The sequence below is a fragment of the Camelus bactrianus genome, chromosome 15, assembly GCF_048773025.1.
Source record: "Camelus bactrianus isolate YW-2024 breed Bactrian camel chromosome 15, ASM4877302v1, whole genome shotgun sequence".
In the NCBI taxonomy this organism is placed as follows: domain Eukaryota; kingdom Metazoa; phylum Chordata; class Mammalia; order Artiodactyla; family Camelidae; genus Camelus; species Camelus bactrianus.
Window position 1 is genome coordinate 58,080,438 of NC_133553.1, and position 20,588 is coordinate 58,101,025.

Here is a 20,588-nt window from a genome sequence, read left to right on the forward strand (position 1 = left end):
TTGGTAAGATACCTGGATTTTTTTTCTGAGTGTAATAGGGAACCGTTAGAGGATTTCAAACAAGGGAGTCATGAAATGTGATTTATGTCCTCAATAGGATCACTTTGATTCACGTGTGAAGGGTGAATTATAATATAGTCAGAAGTGAAGCTGTGATACTGAGATCCCAGAAAAGAAATAACTAAGATTGGAATTGGTTTTTTGCACATTAAGAGCTATTCTCTTGCTTCCAAATCTCTGTATTATAGTAGTTAAGTATAATGGGGTCTCAAGTTAAAAACAAAGAACCAAAAGCTTCACCCTTTGTTCTGTTAGCAAGGTTAGGTATCCAGAATGAACAGAGAGAAAATTTAATACTCCTCTTCAAAATGGGGCTACATGGATTTCTGACAACCTTCCTTCCAATTTTCTACTTCTGTTCCACAATTATGACAATCATCCTTTTTAAATTTTATTGTAACATGTTTCAAAATTTGGCAAGCCCAGGGATAAGTAATAAAAATCATTATAGTACTGAAAGGAAAAAGAGGGAAGGCAGGATGATACTTAGAGGGAGCTATTGTAGGGGTCCAGGTGAGATAATACTAGCCAGGAAGATGAAGATAATTTTAGTAGTTGAAGTGAGCAGATACAAGAAATGTTTTAATGTATATGAGTTGCTTTGAGGTGGGTTGAAAGGGATGTAGAAAATGAAACAAAGTGAGGAATTGGGGATAACTCTCTTTTTGCATGAATATGTTAGTATGAATTGGTAACCGTAGTCTTTGTTTAACAGTCTTATTGCTTAATTGACCATCTAATATACAACTTGAGATTTTTAAAATTTAATTCTTATTTTTATTGAAATGTAGTCAATTTACAGTGTTACAACTTGAATTTTTTGATGGCTCTTTCTAGCCCTTCCACTTGGGAAAAAATCAATCAAAAGAAATTAACATTTGGCAGTTAAGAAAATGCTGTTTGTGCTGAAGTAATTTATTTTTAAACTTCCAGTTTATGAAAAGACGCATTAGAGATTATTGAGCTTAAATTTTTCCTGATAGACTTTAAAAAAATCATTGTTTCTTATGATATACCCTTTTCTGTATGTATATTATGCTTCAGTATAAAGAATTAAAGATGGAGAAAGAGATGAATGTTTGTCTTTGCAAACTCGTTGACCCTGGGAGAACAGGGCTTTGATGCTGCTGAAGTCCTCAGTTTCTGACTAGTAGCCTGCCAGCAGGCAGCCCCTGGTGTTGGACTTCTTTCAGATTCTTGCCATTCAGGCTCTCTGATTCTATTCTTGTAGACAGATGGGATTCTTGAGAGGGAGCCAGGAAACTAAGCCTTAAAGAGGGCTTGGAAACAATTTTTGGGTGTAAGTCCTTTGTGCTAAAATCAGGATGGCAGTGTATCCTGCCCAGCAGTGTTGAAACTGCTTGTGTTTGTCTTGTATTTGTGTACTGGCTGGTGGGCTGTGGGCTTCATTCCATGTATGCCACTGCTCTACTTCCAAGATGAATGCAGAAGGCCTCTGGCCCAAGCCTAGTCTTAGCACTTTTTTAATTGTGTAAAATATACATAACGTAAAATTTACCATTTAACTACTTTTAAGTGTACAAGTTCAGTGGTATTAAGTACATTCCCAGTGTTGTGTAACCATCAACACTCTCTATTTCCAGAACCTTTTCATCATCCCGAACAGCAACTCTGCACCCATTAAACAGTAACTCCTTATTCTCACCTTTCTCTGTCCCCTTGTAATCTCTGTCTGCTTTTTGCTTCAATGGATTTGACTACTCTAGGGACCTTAAATAAGTGAAATCGTACAGTATTTGTCTTCTGTGACTGGCTTTTCCACTTTGCATAATGTCTTAAGATTCATTCATGTTGTAGCATTCTGTTGGAATTTCATTCTTTTTTAAGACTAATATTCCACTGTTATTATATGCCACATTTTATTTATCCATTAATATGTTTTTTTTTAATTGAAGTACAGTCAGTTCCACTGTGTCAATTTCTGGTATATAGCACATATACAGTCATACATATACATACATATATTTGTTTTCATATTTTTTATTAAAGGTTATTATAAGATATTGAATATAGTTCCATATGCGATACAGAAGAAACTTGGTTTTTTAAATTTATTTTTATATATAATGGCTAACATTTGCAAATCTCAAACTCCCAAATTTATCCCTTCCCACCCCGTTTCCCTGGTAATCATTTGATTGTTTACTATGTCTGTGAGTCTGTTTCTGTTTTGTAAATAAATTCATTAGTGTCCTCTTTTTTTTTTTTTTCAGATCCCTCATATAAGTGATATCATATGATATTTTTCTTTCTCTTTCTGGTTTACTTCACTTAGAGTGATGATCTCTGGGTCCATCCATGTTGTTGCAAATAGAATTATTTTATTCTTTTTTATGGTTGAGTACTATTCCATTGTATAAATACACCACAGCTTCTTTATCCAGTCATCTGTTGATGGACATTTAGGTTGGTTCCATGTCTTGGCTATTGTATATAGTGCTGCTATGAACATTGGGGTGCATGTATGTTTTCAAATTAGAGTTGCCTCTGGATATATACCCAGAAGTGGGATTGCTGGATCATACGGTAAGTCTATTTTTTGTTTCTTGAGGAATCTCCATACTATTTTCCATAGAGGCTGCACCAAACTACATTCTCACCAGCAGTGTAGGAGGGTTCCCTTTTCTCTACACCCTTTCCAGCATTTATTGTTCATGGACTTTTGAATGATGGCCATTCTGACTGGTGTGAGGTGATACCTCATTGTTGTTTTGATTTGCATTTCTTTGATAATTAGCGATAATTGAACATTTTTTTATGTGCCTGTTGGTCATTTGCATGTCTTCATTGGAGAATTGCTTGTTTAGGTCTTCTGCCCATTTTTGGACTAGGTGGTTTGGTTTTATGTTATTAAGTTGTATGAACTGTTTCTATATTCTGGCAATTAGGCCTTTGTCAGTTGCATCATTTGCAAATATTTTCTCCCATTCCGTAGGTTGTTGTTTTGTTTTGCTTATGGTTTCCTTTGCTGTGCAAAAGCTTTTAAGTTTAATTAGGTCCCATTTGTTTATTTTTGCTTTTATTTCTATTGCCTATGTAGACTGTCCTAGGAGAATGTTGCTGAGATTTATGTCAGAGAATGTTTTGCCCGTGTTTTCTTCTAGGAATTTTACTGTGTGTTGTCTTATTATATTTAAGTCTTTAAGCCTTTTTGAGTTTGTTGTGTATGGTGTGAGGGGAGTGTTCTAACTTCATTGGTTTACATGCTGCTATTCAGTTTTCCCAACACCATTTGCTGAAGAGACTGTCTTTTCTCTATTTTATATTCTTGCCTCCTTTGTCGAAGATTAATTGACCATAGGTCTGTGGGTTCATTTCTTGGCTCTCTATTCTATATCCATTAATCTGTTGATGGACATTTGAGTTATCTTCATCTTTTGATTTTTTGTGAATAATATTACTATGGGCACAGTGTACAAATACCTGTTTGAGTCCCTGCTTAGCATATATACTTAGAAGTAGAATTGCAAGATCATATGGTAATTCTATGTTTAACTTTTTGAGGAACTGCCAAACTGTTTTCTACAGTGGTTGCAACCATTTTATATTTTTTCTAGCAATGCACAAGAGTTATAATTTCTACACATCCTCATCAGCACTTGTTATTTCCTTCCTCCTTTCTTTCTTTTCTTTTTTTAATTTCCATTCTAATGGGTGTGAAGTGGTATCTCATTGTGGTTTTGAGTTACATTCCCTGATGATTAGTGATGTTGAGCATCTTTTCATGTACTTATTGTCTATTTATATATCTTCTTTGGAGAAATGTCTACTCAAATTCTTTGTCCATTGTTTAACCTGGCTGTTTGTTGTTACTGTTGAGTTGTAGGAGTTCTTTGTATATCCTGGATATCAATCACTTATCAGATATATGATTTGCAAATATTCTCTTTCATTCTGTAGGTTTTCTTTTCACTCTCTAGATAATATCCTTCAATGGACAAAAACTTTTAATTTTTGTATAGTCCAATTTATCTGTCTTTTTCTTTTGTTTCCTGTGCTTTTAGTGTCATGTCCAAGAAATAATTACCAAATTCAGTGCTGTGAAACTTTCCCCCTGTTTTCTTCTAGGAGTTTTATAGTTTTAGCTCTCATGTTTAGGTCTTTGATCCATTTTGAGTTAATTTTTGTATATGGTGTAAGGTCTTTCTTAACACTTTTGGGTGGATTTTTAAAAAAGGATTTCTCAAATGCAGAGACAGAAAGTGGAACTTTTGAACTTAGAAGCTAAGTTTCAGGCTTATCATGCTTCTGAACTTTCTAAATAGCTCTGTCTATAGTTAATTAAAGAGACCTCAGTGGTATCACCGAAGATACAGGTGGCAGTAATAATGAGTGGTAGAGACTAGGAACAAGCTCAGGTTAATAAAATAAGTTCAATGTCCTTTTCATTGCCAGGGTTATTAACCTAAGTAGATTAGAGGAAGCTAATAATAGAGGAAGTATATCTGAATTTTAATAAGTCATTTAATACTCTATGGTTACAGTAGAGGGACATGAACTGAATTATGATGATAAAGCTGGTGAGTACATAGCTAACTGAGTGGTGACATCCAAACAGTATTGATCACAAAATGAGTCTGACCAGTTATTTTATGCTAGATAACTCCCCCTCACACACTCCCTTAGTCTGGAGAAAACAACCTGGCCCTCTAAGAATATAATATAAGATTTCCATGTTCTGTCACTTATTTTTTTTTAATTAAAGTATCATCAGTTTACAGTGTTGTGTCAGTTTCTGGTGTGCAGCACAATGCTTCAGTCATACATATACATACATATATTTCTTTTCATATTCTTTTTCACTATAGGTTACTGCAAGATATTGAATATAGTTCCCTGTGCTATAAGGTAGAAACTTGTTTATCTATTTCATATATAGTCATCAGTATCTGCAAATCTCAAACTCCCAATTTATCCATTCCCACCCCCTCCCCCGCCCCAGTAACCATAATCTATCACCTATTTATATTGTACAGTCCAACCAACTGGGACTGTATATTCTATACATGCATATTCTTTTCCATTGCTATTGGAATGTTCTTTATCCATCCCCATTTTTGCTTGGCTAAATACTTTTTTTTCTTTAGAGTTCATATTACTGAATATCTCTGCCATGAATTCCTCCCTAGTTATCTCAACTGGATCAGAGAATCTGAATTCTCGAGATACTTGAACCTTTCTTTAACATTTGATACGACTTAGATTTAAAATGAAAAACAAAGCACTTATATTAGTGTCTAACTTAAGCAAGAAAGGAGGTTAGCAGTTTATGTACTTAGGAAGCCTAATGTGGTTCCTGACTTCAGATACCTCTTGGTTCTCTCTGGCTCTGTTCATGTTATTCTGTAAATAATCTTACCCCCTGTGAAGGTAAAATGATGGCTCTCAAGCCCAGACTTATCTTTTCAGCTTAGCAATACCAGTGGGAAGAGGTATTTCTCTCTTCTCTCTTTCTCTTTATATATATATTTATTAAAGGCTGAGATTCTTATTTTCCTTGCTTATGTCACATGGCCACCTATGGAAAAGTCACTCTTAACAGAAATTAAGGTAATTTAAACTTGCACTATTTGTCCAGCTCTTTAACCAGGGGTAAGGTAAGGTATAGATTGACAGCTGATACCACAGGGGATAGGTGAGGAGTAGTTTCTGAAAGGAATTAGGCATATTGGACAAACAAAACCAATATAAGTCCACCACAGTGCCTTGTTAGTTTATGGCTTCAAGAAGCCCACAGTTTTCCACTAATATTTGTATTCCTTATAACCTCAAAATATTAAAGTAAGTGTGATAAATTTTTGAATGAGTTGATAAGGAAAGAATCCGTGTATTAGTTATCTACTGCTATATAACAAATAACCCCCAAAATCAGAGGCTTAAAAAACAACAAACATTTATTATTTCACATAGGAGTTGGGATAGGAATTTTTGGAGCAGTTTAGGTAAGTGAGTCTAGTTCAGGGTCTCTCATGAGTGGCACATCTGTGTCATCCAGGACTATAGCCATCCCAAGGCTTGACTGAGGCTGGAGGATCTGTCTCCAGGCTTACTCATGGCTGTTGGAAGAGGCCTGAGTTTCTTCCTGGTTGTTGGCCACAGTGTAACATAGCAACTGGTTTCTTCCATGTGAGTGATCCAAGAGAGAAAAAGCAAGCAGGAAACTACAGTGCTTTGTATGACCAAGTCTCTGACTTGTACACCATTACTTCTGCTTTAAAAAAAAAAAAAACAAGTAAATATATGCCACAGTTTATTTTTGCTGGGAAAAAATGAGGGATAGAATAACATTAACAAGTATGGAATTAATGAAATTAGTTCTTGGTTTGTTATTGTATGTTTGAATTCTCATCAATTTAGCAAATATCTACTGAGTGTTTACTATCAGAACAACTAATAGCTATTATTTATTATATCCTCACCATGTACCAGATGCTCTTCTAAACATATTTTATGCATTGACTCATTCAGTTCTCTTACCAGCCCTCTGAAATAAGTATGATTTTTTTTTTCTGGCTTCAGATTAACTTTATTTTTGAATAATATATTTATATATTCTTAATATTAAACTCTTATTTGATACATGACTCACAAATATTTTCTCCCATTCCTTAGTGTGTTTTCATGTGCTTGGTAATGACCTTTGATACATGAGAGTTTTTAATTTTTATGAAGTCTAGTTTATCTGTTTCTTTCTTTTATTGTTCATGCTTTTAATGTCAGATCTACGAATTCATTGCCAATCTGAGTCATGCAGATTTACCCCTATTTAGCTGAAGAGCAGTAGGTCAGTATAAGTATTTAGGTCATTGGTCCATTTTGAGTTAATTTTTATATATGGAATAAAGTAGGGATTGAATGAATTTTTCTTTTTGATATATTATTTTAGAGGGAAAGAACTCTAACCTGTGAATGTGTGTTTGTTCTTACACTTTAGGACAGACAGTATCTAACTTAGGTTGTAGGTTATTTTATTAATTTTCCTGTAGTGTAGTTTTTGATTGTTCTGTGAGACCCTAAGAAAGTTGCTAACTCATAGTTTTTGAAAAATTGTTTTGCTTTTTTTAACCTTTTGAATTTTAGTAATGAAAGAGGGTAGTTGTAGAAACTGTAAGTCAGATAGTTTAAGATCAATCTTCTAATATTATTTACCACTGCTCCCTTTCCTTTTACATGAAGTGGGGACCAGTGTAAATTGAGGTACTTAGTGAACAAGTTACGAGGATAAAATATTTTTAGCAGTCTGTTTAGGTGTTTTTCTTTAGAATGTGTGTGGTTATTTTTAAAATTTTTTTTGTGAGGGGGGGAGGTAATTAGGTTGGTTATTTATTTATTTATTTATTTATTTGTTTATTTATTTATTTATTTATTTATTTAAATGGAAGTACTCAGGGATTGAACTCAAGACCTTGTGCATGCTAAACACTCACTCTACCACTGAGCTGTTCTCTCCCCGCCTTGTAAAATGTGTTTTAAATATAGTTTCACATTTTTATTTCCTTTAAACAGTTGAGTATGGGGGTACTTTTGAATAATGTGATTCTTGTAAATTCGTACTTTATGCCCCCTGTACTCCAGTGGAAATGATAATAGCAATAAAAAATAGAAACTCAGAAGAGTTAGCCACATTGATGGAAGATAAACTTGTCTGTGAGCCTAAAATGGGTCAAAAAGCAAAGTGATGAGTTGGGCTAAAACCATGGGTCTTCAGTCTCCAAAATAAGTGTTGGTAGCTGAGTTTGATTCCTATGCAAGGAAAGGAAGTAAATGCATTTCACAGATACCATTTATAAAAATGTTTAAAAACATCCAGATCACTTAAAAATATGCATGTGATGGTAAATATAAAGTTCAGAATAGTAGGTACCTCTGAGGAGTGGAGAGAGGAAAATGAGACAAAGGAAGAAACCAGTAGCACAGTGTAAACTTTTATTACTTAAAAATACGTACTAACTAAAAGAAAATTTGAGTGTCTGTTCATTGTAGGGGAGAAGGGGTACTTATAGGAATTTAGCCTAAGGAAACAACCTGAGATTCTCTAAATATTTATTTATGCAAATATTCTTATGGGATTTATGTGATAGAAAATTAGAAACAACTGAATTCCAATAATTGGCAAATGAATGGGGGCCAGTGAGGGAGAATAAGTGAATAACCATATAATTGGTTAGATCTACTGTATGATTTCTACAGTCATTTTATTTTACTTAAAAAAATTTCTTTGTTATGTTTTGAAATTTTATTTATTTTTTATTTTAGTTTTTATTTTTTGATTAACAGTATTGTATTAGTTTCTGGTGTACAGCATAGTGATTCAGTTGTATGTGTGTGCGTGCATATATATATATACACATATATGCACGCACACACATATTCTTTTCCATTACAGGTTATTATAAGAACTCTATAGTCATTTTTTAAAAATCAGTGTTTTTCAGATTACTTAATGATATTGGAAAATGAAATAATGTTCAGTGTGGAGAAAAAAACAAAATACAGAACTGTATATATGGTATATAAGTATAATCCAAATTTTACAAAAAATTTTTATTCTTATAAAATACACATAACATAAAATCTACCTTTAGTGACATTTAGTACATTCAGAATGTGCAACCATCATAATCCAAATTTTAGAAATATGTATTTACTTGCATAGGAAAAAGTGCCCCCCAAAATACACAAAAAATGTTCTTGGAGATTATTTTTGTGTGATGGAGATGTTTGTATTTCTTATTTTTTATCCATTTTAGTATTTTCCATCTTTTCACATGCCTTGTTTGTTTGTTTTCCTATTCCTAAAGAGTCATTCTAAGCTTTAAAGTAGTAATGTTTATTTCTTTTATTTTTAATCCTTTTAAAAAATGTTTATTTTCTCTTTGCTTATTTTGAAATGTCATACAAAAGGCTGAACAGCTTGAAAATAATTCATTTTGACATGTGTACAGGAAAAATGCTATACTGCATCAGGTTAATAATAAGGAAAAAGGTTAATTAAGAAATTGAATGAGGTTTAGAATTAAACTCTGATAATGTTTTAGGTTCTTTCTTATTGTTGGACAGCATTCTAAAAAGTTAAACAATTACCATTTCATTGAGGTTTTCAAATTTACTAATAAATATTTGTCTTAATATTTTCTGGTCATAAAATACTCTCCATATATGTTGTATACAATAATTAGCAATATTTAGGTGATGAAGGTGTAGAAGAAATCTTTGTACTGTGTTTGGATTTAAATCTGCTGGGGACAGTATTTTATTTTACTTGCAGTCTGCACAAGGAAAAGCTAGACCTAGATCTTTTCAACTAAAGAAAATGACTACAAGATTTTTAAAGAGTTCATTATAAGCCTAGTGAATTTCTTTATAATATATGTGGTATGTGGCTGTACTCTATAGGTAAGTAAATTATACACGTATCCTCCCTGTCGATGGTTACATTCCAGGAAGGTAAAATAGGAATTTTGTATTGAATCTGTTGGGAAGTTATCTATGAATATCTCAGAGGATCACACTTCTTCAGGGCCTATATAAATTCAAATTTAAACAAGACCTTTCCCTACCTGTCTAATCTCATAAGAATGTTCTTTGTTTATAGGCTCCTGTAAGCATGTAATGTGATGTTACCTTATGTAATTAATATGAGTTACCTTATCAGCAGGTATTTTGAAAATCCAGAATATTTACCACAATATTATTTATTACCCAAACTTATCTAATACCTAATTTAATACCTTATCTAATATCTAATTTCTTTTCTTCTTCACCAAGTGTCAACCGAAAAAAAAGCAGAACGTTAGAGCTGTGAGTTCAATTTTACTTACTGAGGACTGTAGCCTGGGAGATAGCTTCTCAGATAGCTCTGAGGAACTGCTCTGAAGATGTAGGGAGAGGTCAGTATATGTATGATTTTGGTGTAGGAGGTACGTGCAATCAGGTACACTTCTTGGGAGAAGTTTGCTGCTGGTCATGAGGAGCAGATGTCTCTGTTAATGATTTTAATGCTTTTCTAGGTATGACAAGATGCAAAAAAATTGGTTTCATAAAATTTTCTCCTAAAAATATCTATCTACAGGCCTGTTCTGCCAGGTTTTTTTCCAGAGCACAGAGTGCCTCATTCCTGCTCTCTACCCTGCATTCCTTTCAGAGTGTTTTAAAGGTCAGTGACTACAGTTGCTAGTGACTTAATTCTTGTAGAACCAGGTGGCAAGCAACATTTTTTAGCTGACATTCGGAAAGGGTGCTAAGCCAATAAGCCAATAGTAATAACAAAGATATCATTTGCTTTCTGACAGGTTAGCAAAAGCCCAGTGAGGATGTACTGTTCTTATCCTACTTTGCACATAGGAAAACTCGGGCATGGAAAGGTAATGTAACTTGCTCAGGATCACACAACTGGTAGAAGACAGAACCAGGATTCAGACACAGGCCTATCTGAATTCAATCAGACCTTACGTCATAACTCAGCAACCCACCTAGCTGCCTGTTGCTGTGTGATCGGTGCTCTCCCTCACTTTTAGCCTCCTAGGACTAGTTTTTCTTGGTGGTATACCTCACCCTTTGGTGCCAGGTCCCCTGTGTTTTCTAAGGAGATGATGTTGTCATGAAAGGTATAGAGGAAGAAGAATGGTAGATTCTGTATCCCACCATTCTTGGACTTAAACTCCACCTCTGATACTTACTGGCCTAGTCACTAAACCATTTTGATCCTCAGATTTCTCACTCATTAAATTACTTTAAAAGTAATATATTTTAAAAAGTTATTTTGAAGGTTAAAGATAGTGTACATTATGTATATGAATATATAAGATATATAATATGTATATAAATGTATCTCAGTGCCTGTCACATTTAAAAAACAACTAAGTGGTTTAAAAAAAAGATTCATTCCATCCACAGGCTATCTACTACCACTGTCACCTGTAATTCCTCTTAATTTTAGTCAAAATTCTTTTGGGGAGTTTCTGGTTCTCTCTTTTGCTGCTTATTTTGGTACCACCTTGTTTTGTGTATACTCTTAATTCTTTTTGCATTTCTTTAATGATAAACTGTTATCTTAGTACTGTTATATCACGTGCAATTATTATTCATAGTTTTCTCAAAAGTCACTAGCCTAAAACCTTAGATCACCATCATTGATAGGGTATAGTCTGGTGTTTCCTTTCTTAATATGTCTAATTATATCATGGATAAGTTCTGAATTATGCAAATTATGCAAATAGGTGTAGCATCCTATATTTCAACTCATATTTCTCTTGTACAAAATCAAGAGCTGTAAAATTTTATAAAACCATAGGTCTAATATTTGCCATTTCTATAGTAATTTGATCTAGTGAATTGACTATGTTATTGCTAATTCTTTGGAAGAGCATAGGTAATTATTCTACTAAGAATGGTTGTTTTAGTCTTAGTAACATGCCATGTACTCATAATTTCCTGTCTTGTGTGTCATGTCAGGTAAAAATTACTGGCAAACACAGAAACACCTCCTTTAGAACCATGTTGGAATATGGGCATTGCTCTGCATATTTTGGAGACATTTAAATTTTTAGCATAATTTTATGACAGAAAAGAACAGGAATGTCTTCAAGTCCTGTACCTTAATTTGAAAATGGATAGTAGTAGCAACTAAGTTAAGTTCCTAATTTTGATAGTTCATGTTAGCCTGTTTGGGGCATTTAGGAAAACATTGGAATAGAAAATCTTCCCTTTTAAAGACCCAGTAATAATGTCAGGTTATTTAGGAAGAGTAGAGTAGGAACTAATAGTCACCAGGGAGTGTTCTGCTGCCCAGATGATTCCAGTGTTGTGGTTTTATATAAGAATGTTTACAGAGACAAGATTTTCAGCATGATCACTCTGTCTTTAAGCCTCTGTGTAGGTCTGCTGTAAGGTCTTATTTTTACAGTGGAAGGGAAGGGATGGCATTTTCTGAGAGAAGAAAGATCATAGCTTTCTCTGAAATTTACAGGGCCTTAATCTCCAGTTTTGACACACTTTAATGTTTGGCAATAATTTAGCAAAAAGTTACTTTAAAAAATTAGTTTTCAAAGCTTTATGTAAACCGTAAATGTGTGTCTTTTATAATTCAAGAATCCAGCTGTTTTATTAGGGCCATTATTTTGATAGATTTTTTTTTTCCAATTGACTAATAAAGCTATTTAGTTCTCATCAGAATCTTCAATTGGATTATTTTGAAGCAAACTCCAAAAGTCATCTAATCTGCGGAAACCTTGTATCTCTTTATATGTATAATCACAACACTATTATCCCACCTGAAAAGAACTGACAGTTGTATCTTAGCAACACCAACTGTCTGATGTTAAAATTTCCCCAACTGTATAACCTCTTTAAAAAGCTTTTTTTGGTCTAATCCACACATTACCTGTGGTTGGTATGTTTCTTAAGTCTCATTTACTCTGTAGATGCCCGTCATTCTGTTCTTCCTTGCGTTTTACAGTTGAAGAAATTGGGTCATTTGTCCTATAGAGTTTCCTAAGTTCCAGATTTTGCTGATTGCATCCCCAAGAATTTCCTACATTAGGCCATTTCTCTGACCCCTATATTTCCTGTTAGATCTAGAGAAGGGTTTCTCAATCTCCCGTTATTCCTCTTTTGTGCTGGATAGTAATTGCTACTGTGTTTAATGAGTACTTTCTCTTTTTTAATCAAGTTTACCTGGAAACTCAAATGCATTCAGTAGAAACTGTTTCATATTTGATCCTCTAAGCACTCACCTCTGTTACTAAAGATCATAGATTATTTTTTCCATCTCAGTAATTGGCTTGACTTGTAGCATGTTAATAAGCATGATTCTCATAGGTAGGATACAGATGAGAAACACCACTTGTTCTTAAATGTGCTTCATCAGAGAAAGTTGTTGGTAATTAAAACTAATTAACTTATATCTGGTTTTTCATTTACACTAAACTGAAGAACCAGGGATATCATCTTTCTCTGGGCTCATCTTTTCTCTGGGGGCCTATTGCCATTTATGTTAATCTAAATTTTGGTGATGCCACATTTGCATTGAATGTTTTGAAGGTCTTCACTTTGTGGTTTTTGGTGGCTTTTAAAATAAAAATGGTTCTGCATTCTGAGGAAGAGTTAGAATTTGATCTCTAATTGAATCATGAAGAAAAAAGCTTGTATGGTGGGATTCTGGTGATCTCTTCTCAGATTTTCTGTGTCTAACATAAACAGAAACTGAATTGTTTTAGCATCCTTTAACTTTGCTTTTCGGAACATCTGCTATGACACTGACAGCAACACTTCGTTGATTATTGTTTCTGTGAAACAGCCTTTTCTACTATCTGGTCTATCTTTTCATCTATTCTGGCAACACAGTCTAACAGTTACATGTCCCTTTATAATTTGCAAGTTCTTCCACCGTAGGGTTTCTTATTTTTCTAGTTAAATTCAGATTTTTTTGAATACTGAAACTGTCTGATATATACCTTACACTGAACATAGAGAAAATACTCAGAATATGCTTGTGATTGATTGGTAGATGATTATAGACTGCCTAGAATGGGTGGATTTTGTGAACTATTCTTAGGAAGAATTCCTTGAGATTTGACTGTGCTAGAAATACTGACTCATAAATCTGTTTTTCAAAGTCTAAAGTGTGTTCTTTGAAATTGAGAATTATTTACTTTGGTGGAACCTGGTACACTCATATAGACTTCCCCTTGCTGTTCTTTTTCCCTCTGGTTTAGCTTCTTTAAAACAAGGCAGAACAAAAGTATATAACCTTAAATTTTATTTTTAGATTCCTGGGCCATTTATGACTTCTCTGTATCTAGTTAGTATTTTTTTTTAACTGACTTTAAGTTAGTAAATTGCATGAATATTATAGGACCTCATTTATTTCCCTTTTTCTTTGGAAGCAAGACTGTGTGGTATAAGGAGTAATTTACTAGAGGTGAGTGAGGAAACCGTAGTTCTTAGATGATTTCTGCTAATAGAATATGCTTTAATTATGCTTCTACTTACCTTTCTCCTCAGTTACTGAACAAAGGCAAGTGTGGCATATTTTTTGGAGTGAAAATGTTGAATTATGAGAGCTTTGAGAGGGAAAAGCAGAAAAATACCTTCTTTAAAAGTTACTTCTTAAAAAGTGTATAGCACAGGGAACTAACTATATTCAGTATCTTATCATAATCTAATAGAAAGTAATCTGAAAAAGTATGTATGTATAACTGAATGATGTTGCTGTACACCTGAAACTAATACAATACTGTAAATCAACTTTTCAATAAAAAAGAAAACAGAAATGCCTTGCATAGTAAGAATTCAAATATTTGATTAATTGAATTGCTCTGCTCTCAAGTTACTTACATGTAATTGTTAAATTTGAATCACAGTGTGTCATCTAACAGATACAACAGATATCACATTAGGGACATCCATAAAAGGGGGTGACGGCCTCCCCCTGCAATTTATGATGAAAGCTGGAGTTAGAAAATGTATCAAAAGATTATGAATTTAAAATTCAGCCTGTTGAAGTGGAAATGTCAGGTAGGAGACTGTGATTTTGTTTGGTCCTTTTGGTTTCCATTAACTATCACAGTCAAATTATGTCAAAGAGTAAAGGGTATATTATAAGGTGCACGTGGACTGGCACTGAGCCTAGTGAGCCCCAGAATTGTTCCAGGAGTCAGTCTCTCTTTGACCCTCTTTTTTTCTCTCTTTGTCTCTCCTTTCTGCATGGGTCACTTTCAGGCTCTCTTTGTACATTCTATCCATTCTCCTCTCCCTTCAGACTAGCTGCTTTTGCTTCCTCCATCATCATATGTGCTGTATGTATAATTGTCATATCTTTTCCAGCCTTTCTCTCCATCACAGCCTTTTAGTTTAACCTCTCTCTCGTGACTAACATTTTCTCCTCAGTATCTCCTAAGTGTTCCCAGATGTAGGGCTGAGCTCATCATTTTACAATTGGGCCATTCCTACCTTGACCAGGAAGTTGTTATAAAATACGTAGCAGCTGCAGTATAATGGCCAGTCACCACATATGTGTTTAATGGGTAAGTTTCTCAATGTACATAACACCAGAAGTCGCCCTTTGAGAAATAGTAAAAAATATTGCCGTTTGAGAAATAATTTAAAAAAAAAGTCTAATTCTATGTGTTTGAATGCTGGGCTGTTAGAGCTTCAGTTTAGTCACATACTAAATAAAACCAAGTGACACTTGAGGCAGTTAGCACATGAGGCCCAAATCACATGTTTTATCATCAGCATCTTTGATGATGAAACAGCCAGAAACTGTTAATGAGTGCCTGTTCTTTGTAAAACATTATTTCACATATTTAATTCTTTCAGTTCTTCCAGCAAGCAGGAAGCTTAGAACAATGTTTCAGTATTTGGTATAGACAAAAATTTGTATTAAACTGCTTGCAGGACCAGACCACTAGAGCACAGACTTCCATAGCACAAGGCCTTAGAGTGGAGTAGGGGTTCACTCACTGCATGTTTAAGTGAATCATATCATTTTGTATATTGATATAGTTTCTTTCAAAAAAGTGGCACCTCTCATTTAGTGTTTTCTCTAAAAGTTTTCACAAAATGTCTCCCCACTCTTATTTTAATACAAAATTTGTTATGTTAGAATTCAAAGCTCAACTGAAAAATTGTTCAGGCTATTGAACTAAGTTTTTATTGACAGTGACCTCTGGTTGGTAAAGATTCTCAGTTCTGTGTCTGTAATGTTGAGAGAGAACCAGAGCTTGTGTCTAATCTGGGGCTGTCATGATGGGTTCGTTTCCCTGCATACAGGTATAGGGATTTTTCTTCTTGAGTCAACATTGGTAAATTAATATAAAATCTTTTCAAGTTTAGTTAACAAAGATAAATTAAACCTTCTGTTGACTATAACTAGTTGATAAAATTGATATATTTCACAGTGTACAAGTTACTGGTATTTAGTACTTTAAATCATGCTTTGATGTCATTATTTTATCATATAATTACAGCAATATTGTGAGGTAAGTAGTGTAGCTATTAGAACCCTTTTTAACAAATGAAAGGCTGAGGAAAAAACATTTACTTTATCTCACATGGGTAATTTGTAGCACAGGCAAGAAGAAAACAAAGTCACGTTTCAGCTTGCTGTCCTTTTCAGAAGACCACATAGTCTTTAAATTATCGTGTATTATAATTTCAGGATATATTTTTGGATACAACAGCCAGCTTAGTGGATGTAATACGTTCGGTGGTGAGAAAGGAGTGGAGCTGATAATGGCTTCCCTGGAGCTCATGCAGGCTTGTTGTTTTTTCTGACCTTACATGATTTAACCTGACATCAGCTCTGACTTTCCTGGTGCTTTTTGTAGATGCAATCTCTCATTGTTTAGTGGTTTTCTATATAGACTGTCAAACATCTCCACCCTGGTTCTCTTCCATATTTAAGGTTTATTTTCAAATGTAAATTAAGTTTGAGTTTGCTCTCTGTTTGGCAGTTGGTATTAATAAACTTGACCTGCTGTTGATAACTGCTCAAACCCTGGAAAGTTTGTGCTGGTATTTTAAGAAACAGTATTTTTTTGAACCTTGTATGTGCCTCTGGCAATAGTACTTTTGCAGAAGCATACAGAGTTAATATGTTATATAATGGTTATTCAGGTGGGTGTGGACAGGAAGTTTGTGCTGTACTTTGCATTCAAGTAAATTGGTTTATGCCTAAAAACCAAGTGTTGTTGCCTCTGCTTCTGCTTCAGATGTCAGTCTATCAACAGTGTATGCTGCTCACTGTTTATACTGCGAACTTTTCAGAAATAATCCTTTACTTTGGCCAGCTGTTCCTCCATGCTAGTGTTCCTAGAGCCTTTGGCTGCTTTATAGAGGCTTGGCTAACTCATCTTCGCACCACCCTCTGCTCTGCCCCATTTCACTAGAATAGCATAAAATACCTTCTGTTTAAGATTTTATTTAAATTTTATTTGAAGAAAGGTGTCTGTTTTTAACTTCGGAAATAAATGGTTTAGCTAGTGTATTTATGTCAGAACTGTAAATGAGGTGACAGTATTGCTAAAGAATGACATCCTCCTCCTCTCTTCCTGTTACATGACACAGTACATGGAAGTCGTTCAGTAATTAGTAAACCCTGTGTATCCATTATCTTTGGAATGGCACGTATCAGATGTAACTTTTACTTCTGTCAGTACATATTTGTGACTATAAAAGTCTCAGATGTGGTAGCATGAGAAGTGTTATTTTGTTGGTTATTAGTCTTATTCATATTCAGGTTAGACTAACTTTGTGGATTTCCCATAGGGAATGAGTCAGAAAGATGAACTTTGATGATGGTATTTTACACTGTGAGGTTGTTTGTTTGTTTGTCTGTTTTGAGTCATTATCATCTTCTTAAGTGCCCAGAAGTGCCTCCAAGTCCATCATGGGGGAATAAAAATGGAGCGAGGTGTACAGGGCTCCGGCCCCAGTATCAACTTCAGTCAGAGCAGCTGCGGTTTTATCTACAGAATTAGTAGAGTTTCCACAAAAGATTTAGTTTGAAGGAGGATTCTGGGGCTAAACTTTGAAACTACCAGATTAGTAGAAAGACCTAGGAGTTAGAAAGCCTAGGTACCAATTTTGGCTAGCCTGTTAACTAGTTTTGTAGTGTTAGGCAAATCACGTAACATATCTTTCTCAATTTTTCATATATAAAGTAGATCTAATTCTGTCTGACTGACAGAGTTGTGTACAGATAATGGTTTTTAAAACTGATGAATCAGAAAGTATAATATACTGTTATTAATAGCAGCAATTCCCAATAACTGAGAAATCCAAAATGGTTTTGAATTTTGTTGTAGAATTTATTATAATAATAACTATGGTTTTTCTCCCCAACTTTCTGTGATCTAGCGCATTTTATTTCTTCTTTTTTAAAAAATAAGATTTGTTGGCAGCCTTCCTTAAAACTTGATTTCTCATGGAAGACAATGACTTTATAAATGCACACACACAAATGTATGTATGTGTTTACTTTTTTTTAATTTATATTAATTTTCTTCTACTGTTTCTAAGAACATAAGTAGGTAAATAAAGCTTGGAGAAAATTTTAACTTTCCCTGCATTCCCAAGAGGAATCAGCTCCGGGACACTTGCATTCATTTCCCATCTTTGAAGGGCCAGAAAATTGTGCCTGAAGTTGGGTTAGCACATTTCTGAAACTGATGTTAAGTTACTCTGCTTAGGTGGGTTCGATGCCATTTCCTTTCCTTCTTCTTTCCTTGAAGCAGAGAATACAAGCTTCATGTTTTCTTTAGGAAACATCCCAAGCCTGCACATTTATTTAAATTCCACAGCTTGTGAAAACACAGGGACATTGTATAAAGAATAGATCTAATTCAGAAAAGGCTCAGTAATTTTGTTACTGCCTTGAAGAGAACAAGCTTGTGCTCTTCTCTTTTACCTGATGGCCTCTATTTAAGGAGTTTATTAGCTAACTTGATTCATAGAGAAGAAGTGAGAGTAGCATCGTAGAGTTAGGTGGTGCTGGCTGATTTTCTAGCATTTCTAGCACAGCACATGCATTTTAAATATCAGAGGAATTAACCTGCTCCTTGCATCATACCACCAGAGTTGGACAGCCCAGGTTACAACTTGAACATAGCTGGCCAGTTTTCACTAGTTGTTATGGACATATAGGAAAGCACAGTCCTATCTAACAAAAGAATGTATCTGCCTGTGTGGTATTAAGTGTGAGATATGCCAGAAGGGTAGTATTTCCTGTCTTCTAAGAGTGAACAAAATTAAACATCTAAAAAGTTATATTCTTTCTTTTTAATTTAAAACTCTTTCTACTGAACAAAAGAAGTCCTTAGAACCAAGAATTTGATAGGAATTAAGGAATTTTTAACTGGTCAGGTATTTTCTGCCACAGTAATACGTAGTTTTATTGATCAAAAGTCCTCCTGGGAAAAATTTAGCAATTCCATAATATTTGTAACAATAGCTACTTGTTGAGTGCCTCTTATGTGCCAGTTCTTAAAATAATATTTTAAGGTACATAAAGGAGGAAAAAGGTTTAGTGACGTTAAACAGTATACTCAAGGTCGTACAATTCAACTAAGAGAATAGAGGGTTGAGCACAGTTCTTCCTGGCTCCAGAACTCATTCTCCTTCCCTAACCATGCTCTCTCTCTATGAAGAATCATTCATGAAATCTCTCTCTGCTTTTGGAGTACAGTTTCCCTTTACAGCAATTTATGTCGGGTGAATCCTACTTTGTTTTTATTTTTTATGGTGAAATTAGACATACTATACCTAAATATCAAAATCCAAAAGACTAAATTAAAATATTTCAGGAAGAAAGTTAAGGTTGGAATCCTTGGAATCATGTGTCACCAGCCTTGATTTACCTTGCTGAGGCTTTTAGTACACCACTGTCAGCTTGCTTTTTGTTTGTGTTATGTTCCTTAGTACAGAATTTTTCCTTGATCACTGATCACCATTTTTCTCTTCACATTGCTGTGTTCCCTACTCCTTAGAGATTGTGGGGATCTTTTAGGTCCACACCACCAGAAACTTTTCTCTTCCTGGCTAATATCCCTGACTAATGGAGGGATGCACATTACGGTTAGTCAGTAGTTGCCATCATCGAACATCATGTGCTTCAGCCTGAAACTTCTTTCATTCATAACTTTAGGTTTGCTTTAAATGAATCCATTTCTACTCTCTGAATCAAAAAATTTCGATCTCTGTTTTGTTTATAATGAAAAACCTTCCAGTTTTCTTTGCTTGATAAATTACATTTGTAAAGTTAATTTGTGTTTTCTGCTGCCTGTTTTATTAATAAAAGAAATTGAGTAATAACAGAGCTGTTTTTATGTATTTTTATATGTTGGCCCAGGGGTAATGGTACCACTGGTAAAAACAACCCTTTGATTGAAGATGAGCTATCAGGCCAGTTAATGTATTTACCTTCCAAAGGTGTTTACAAGAAATAGAAACACCTCATTTTATTTCTAAGGCCAAACAATACTTCAAATGTTCCTTGATTAGAAAGATTATTTTCTTGATGTCCCTGTCTGGGTTAGTCCCCCTCCCACCCCCCGCTACCTTCCATGCTCCTCCTTTTCCCTTTTTATAATACCTATCCCAGTTGCTTGTTTAACTTTAAGGGCCATGAAAGTAGGAATTATGCTATTCTTACTGCTCATTGAATCATAGTTTATACAGGAGAAAACAGGTCATTCTTCTCATGATCTGGAGCCTGTTCCTTGTAGATCCTATACATAAATGAGCAGAAGCCAATTCTCACCAGACTGTTTCTTTTATATGTGATGGGAGAAGGAATGGAACCCTGGTCCCTAAAGTCCTGTTGCCCCCAGGGTGCATTTGGCAGTGTCAGGATACATTTTTAATTGTTCTAGCTGGGGAGATACTACTGATATCTAGTAGGGATGCTATGAAGCACAGGACAGTCTCTGTAACAAAAGAATTATTCAGCCCAAAGTGTCAATAGTGCTGAGATTGAGAAACCCTGCCCTAGATGGGCATTTCAA

At 34.5% G+C, this 20,588-nt stretch overlaps 1 protein-coding gene across 2 annotated transcripts in view; it reads left to right on the plus strand.

Annotated features, from left to right (window-relative positions):
• The window catches only part of COMMD1 (copper metabolism domain containing 1), a 109,243-nt gene that overhangs the window by 50,070 nt on the left and 38,585 nt on the right, over positions 1-20,588 (plus strand). The window contains exon 3 of one of the 2 annotated variants that reach the window (XM_074341197.1): positions 10,374-10,469. The exons of the other annotated variant lie outside the window; for it this stretch is intronic. Within the exon in view, the coding sequence (XP_074197298.1) occupies positions 10,374-10,454 (81 nt within the window). The 3' untranslated portion in view covers positions 10,455-10,469. Of the gene's footprint in view, positions 1-10,373; positions 10,470-20,588 lie in introns of those variants that run through there. 2 annotated transcript variants of the gene reach the window in all.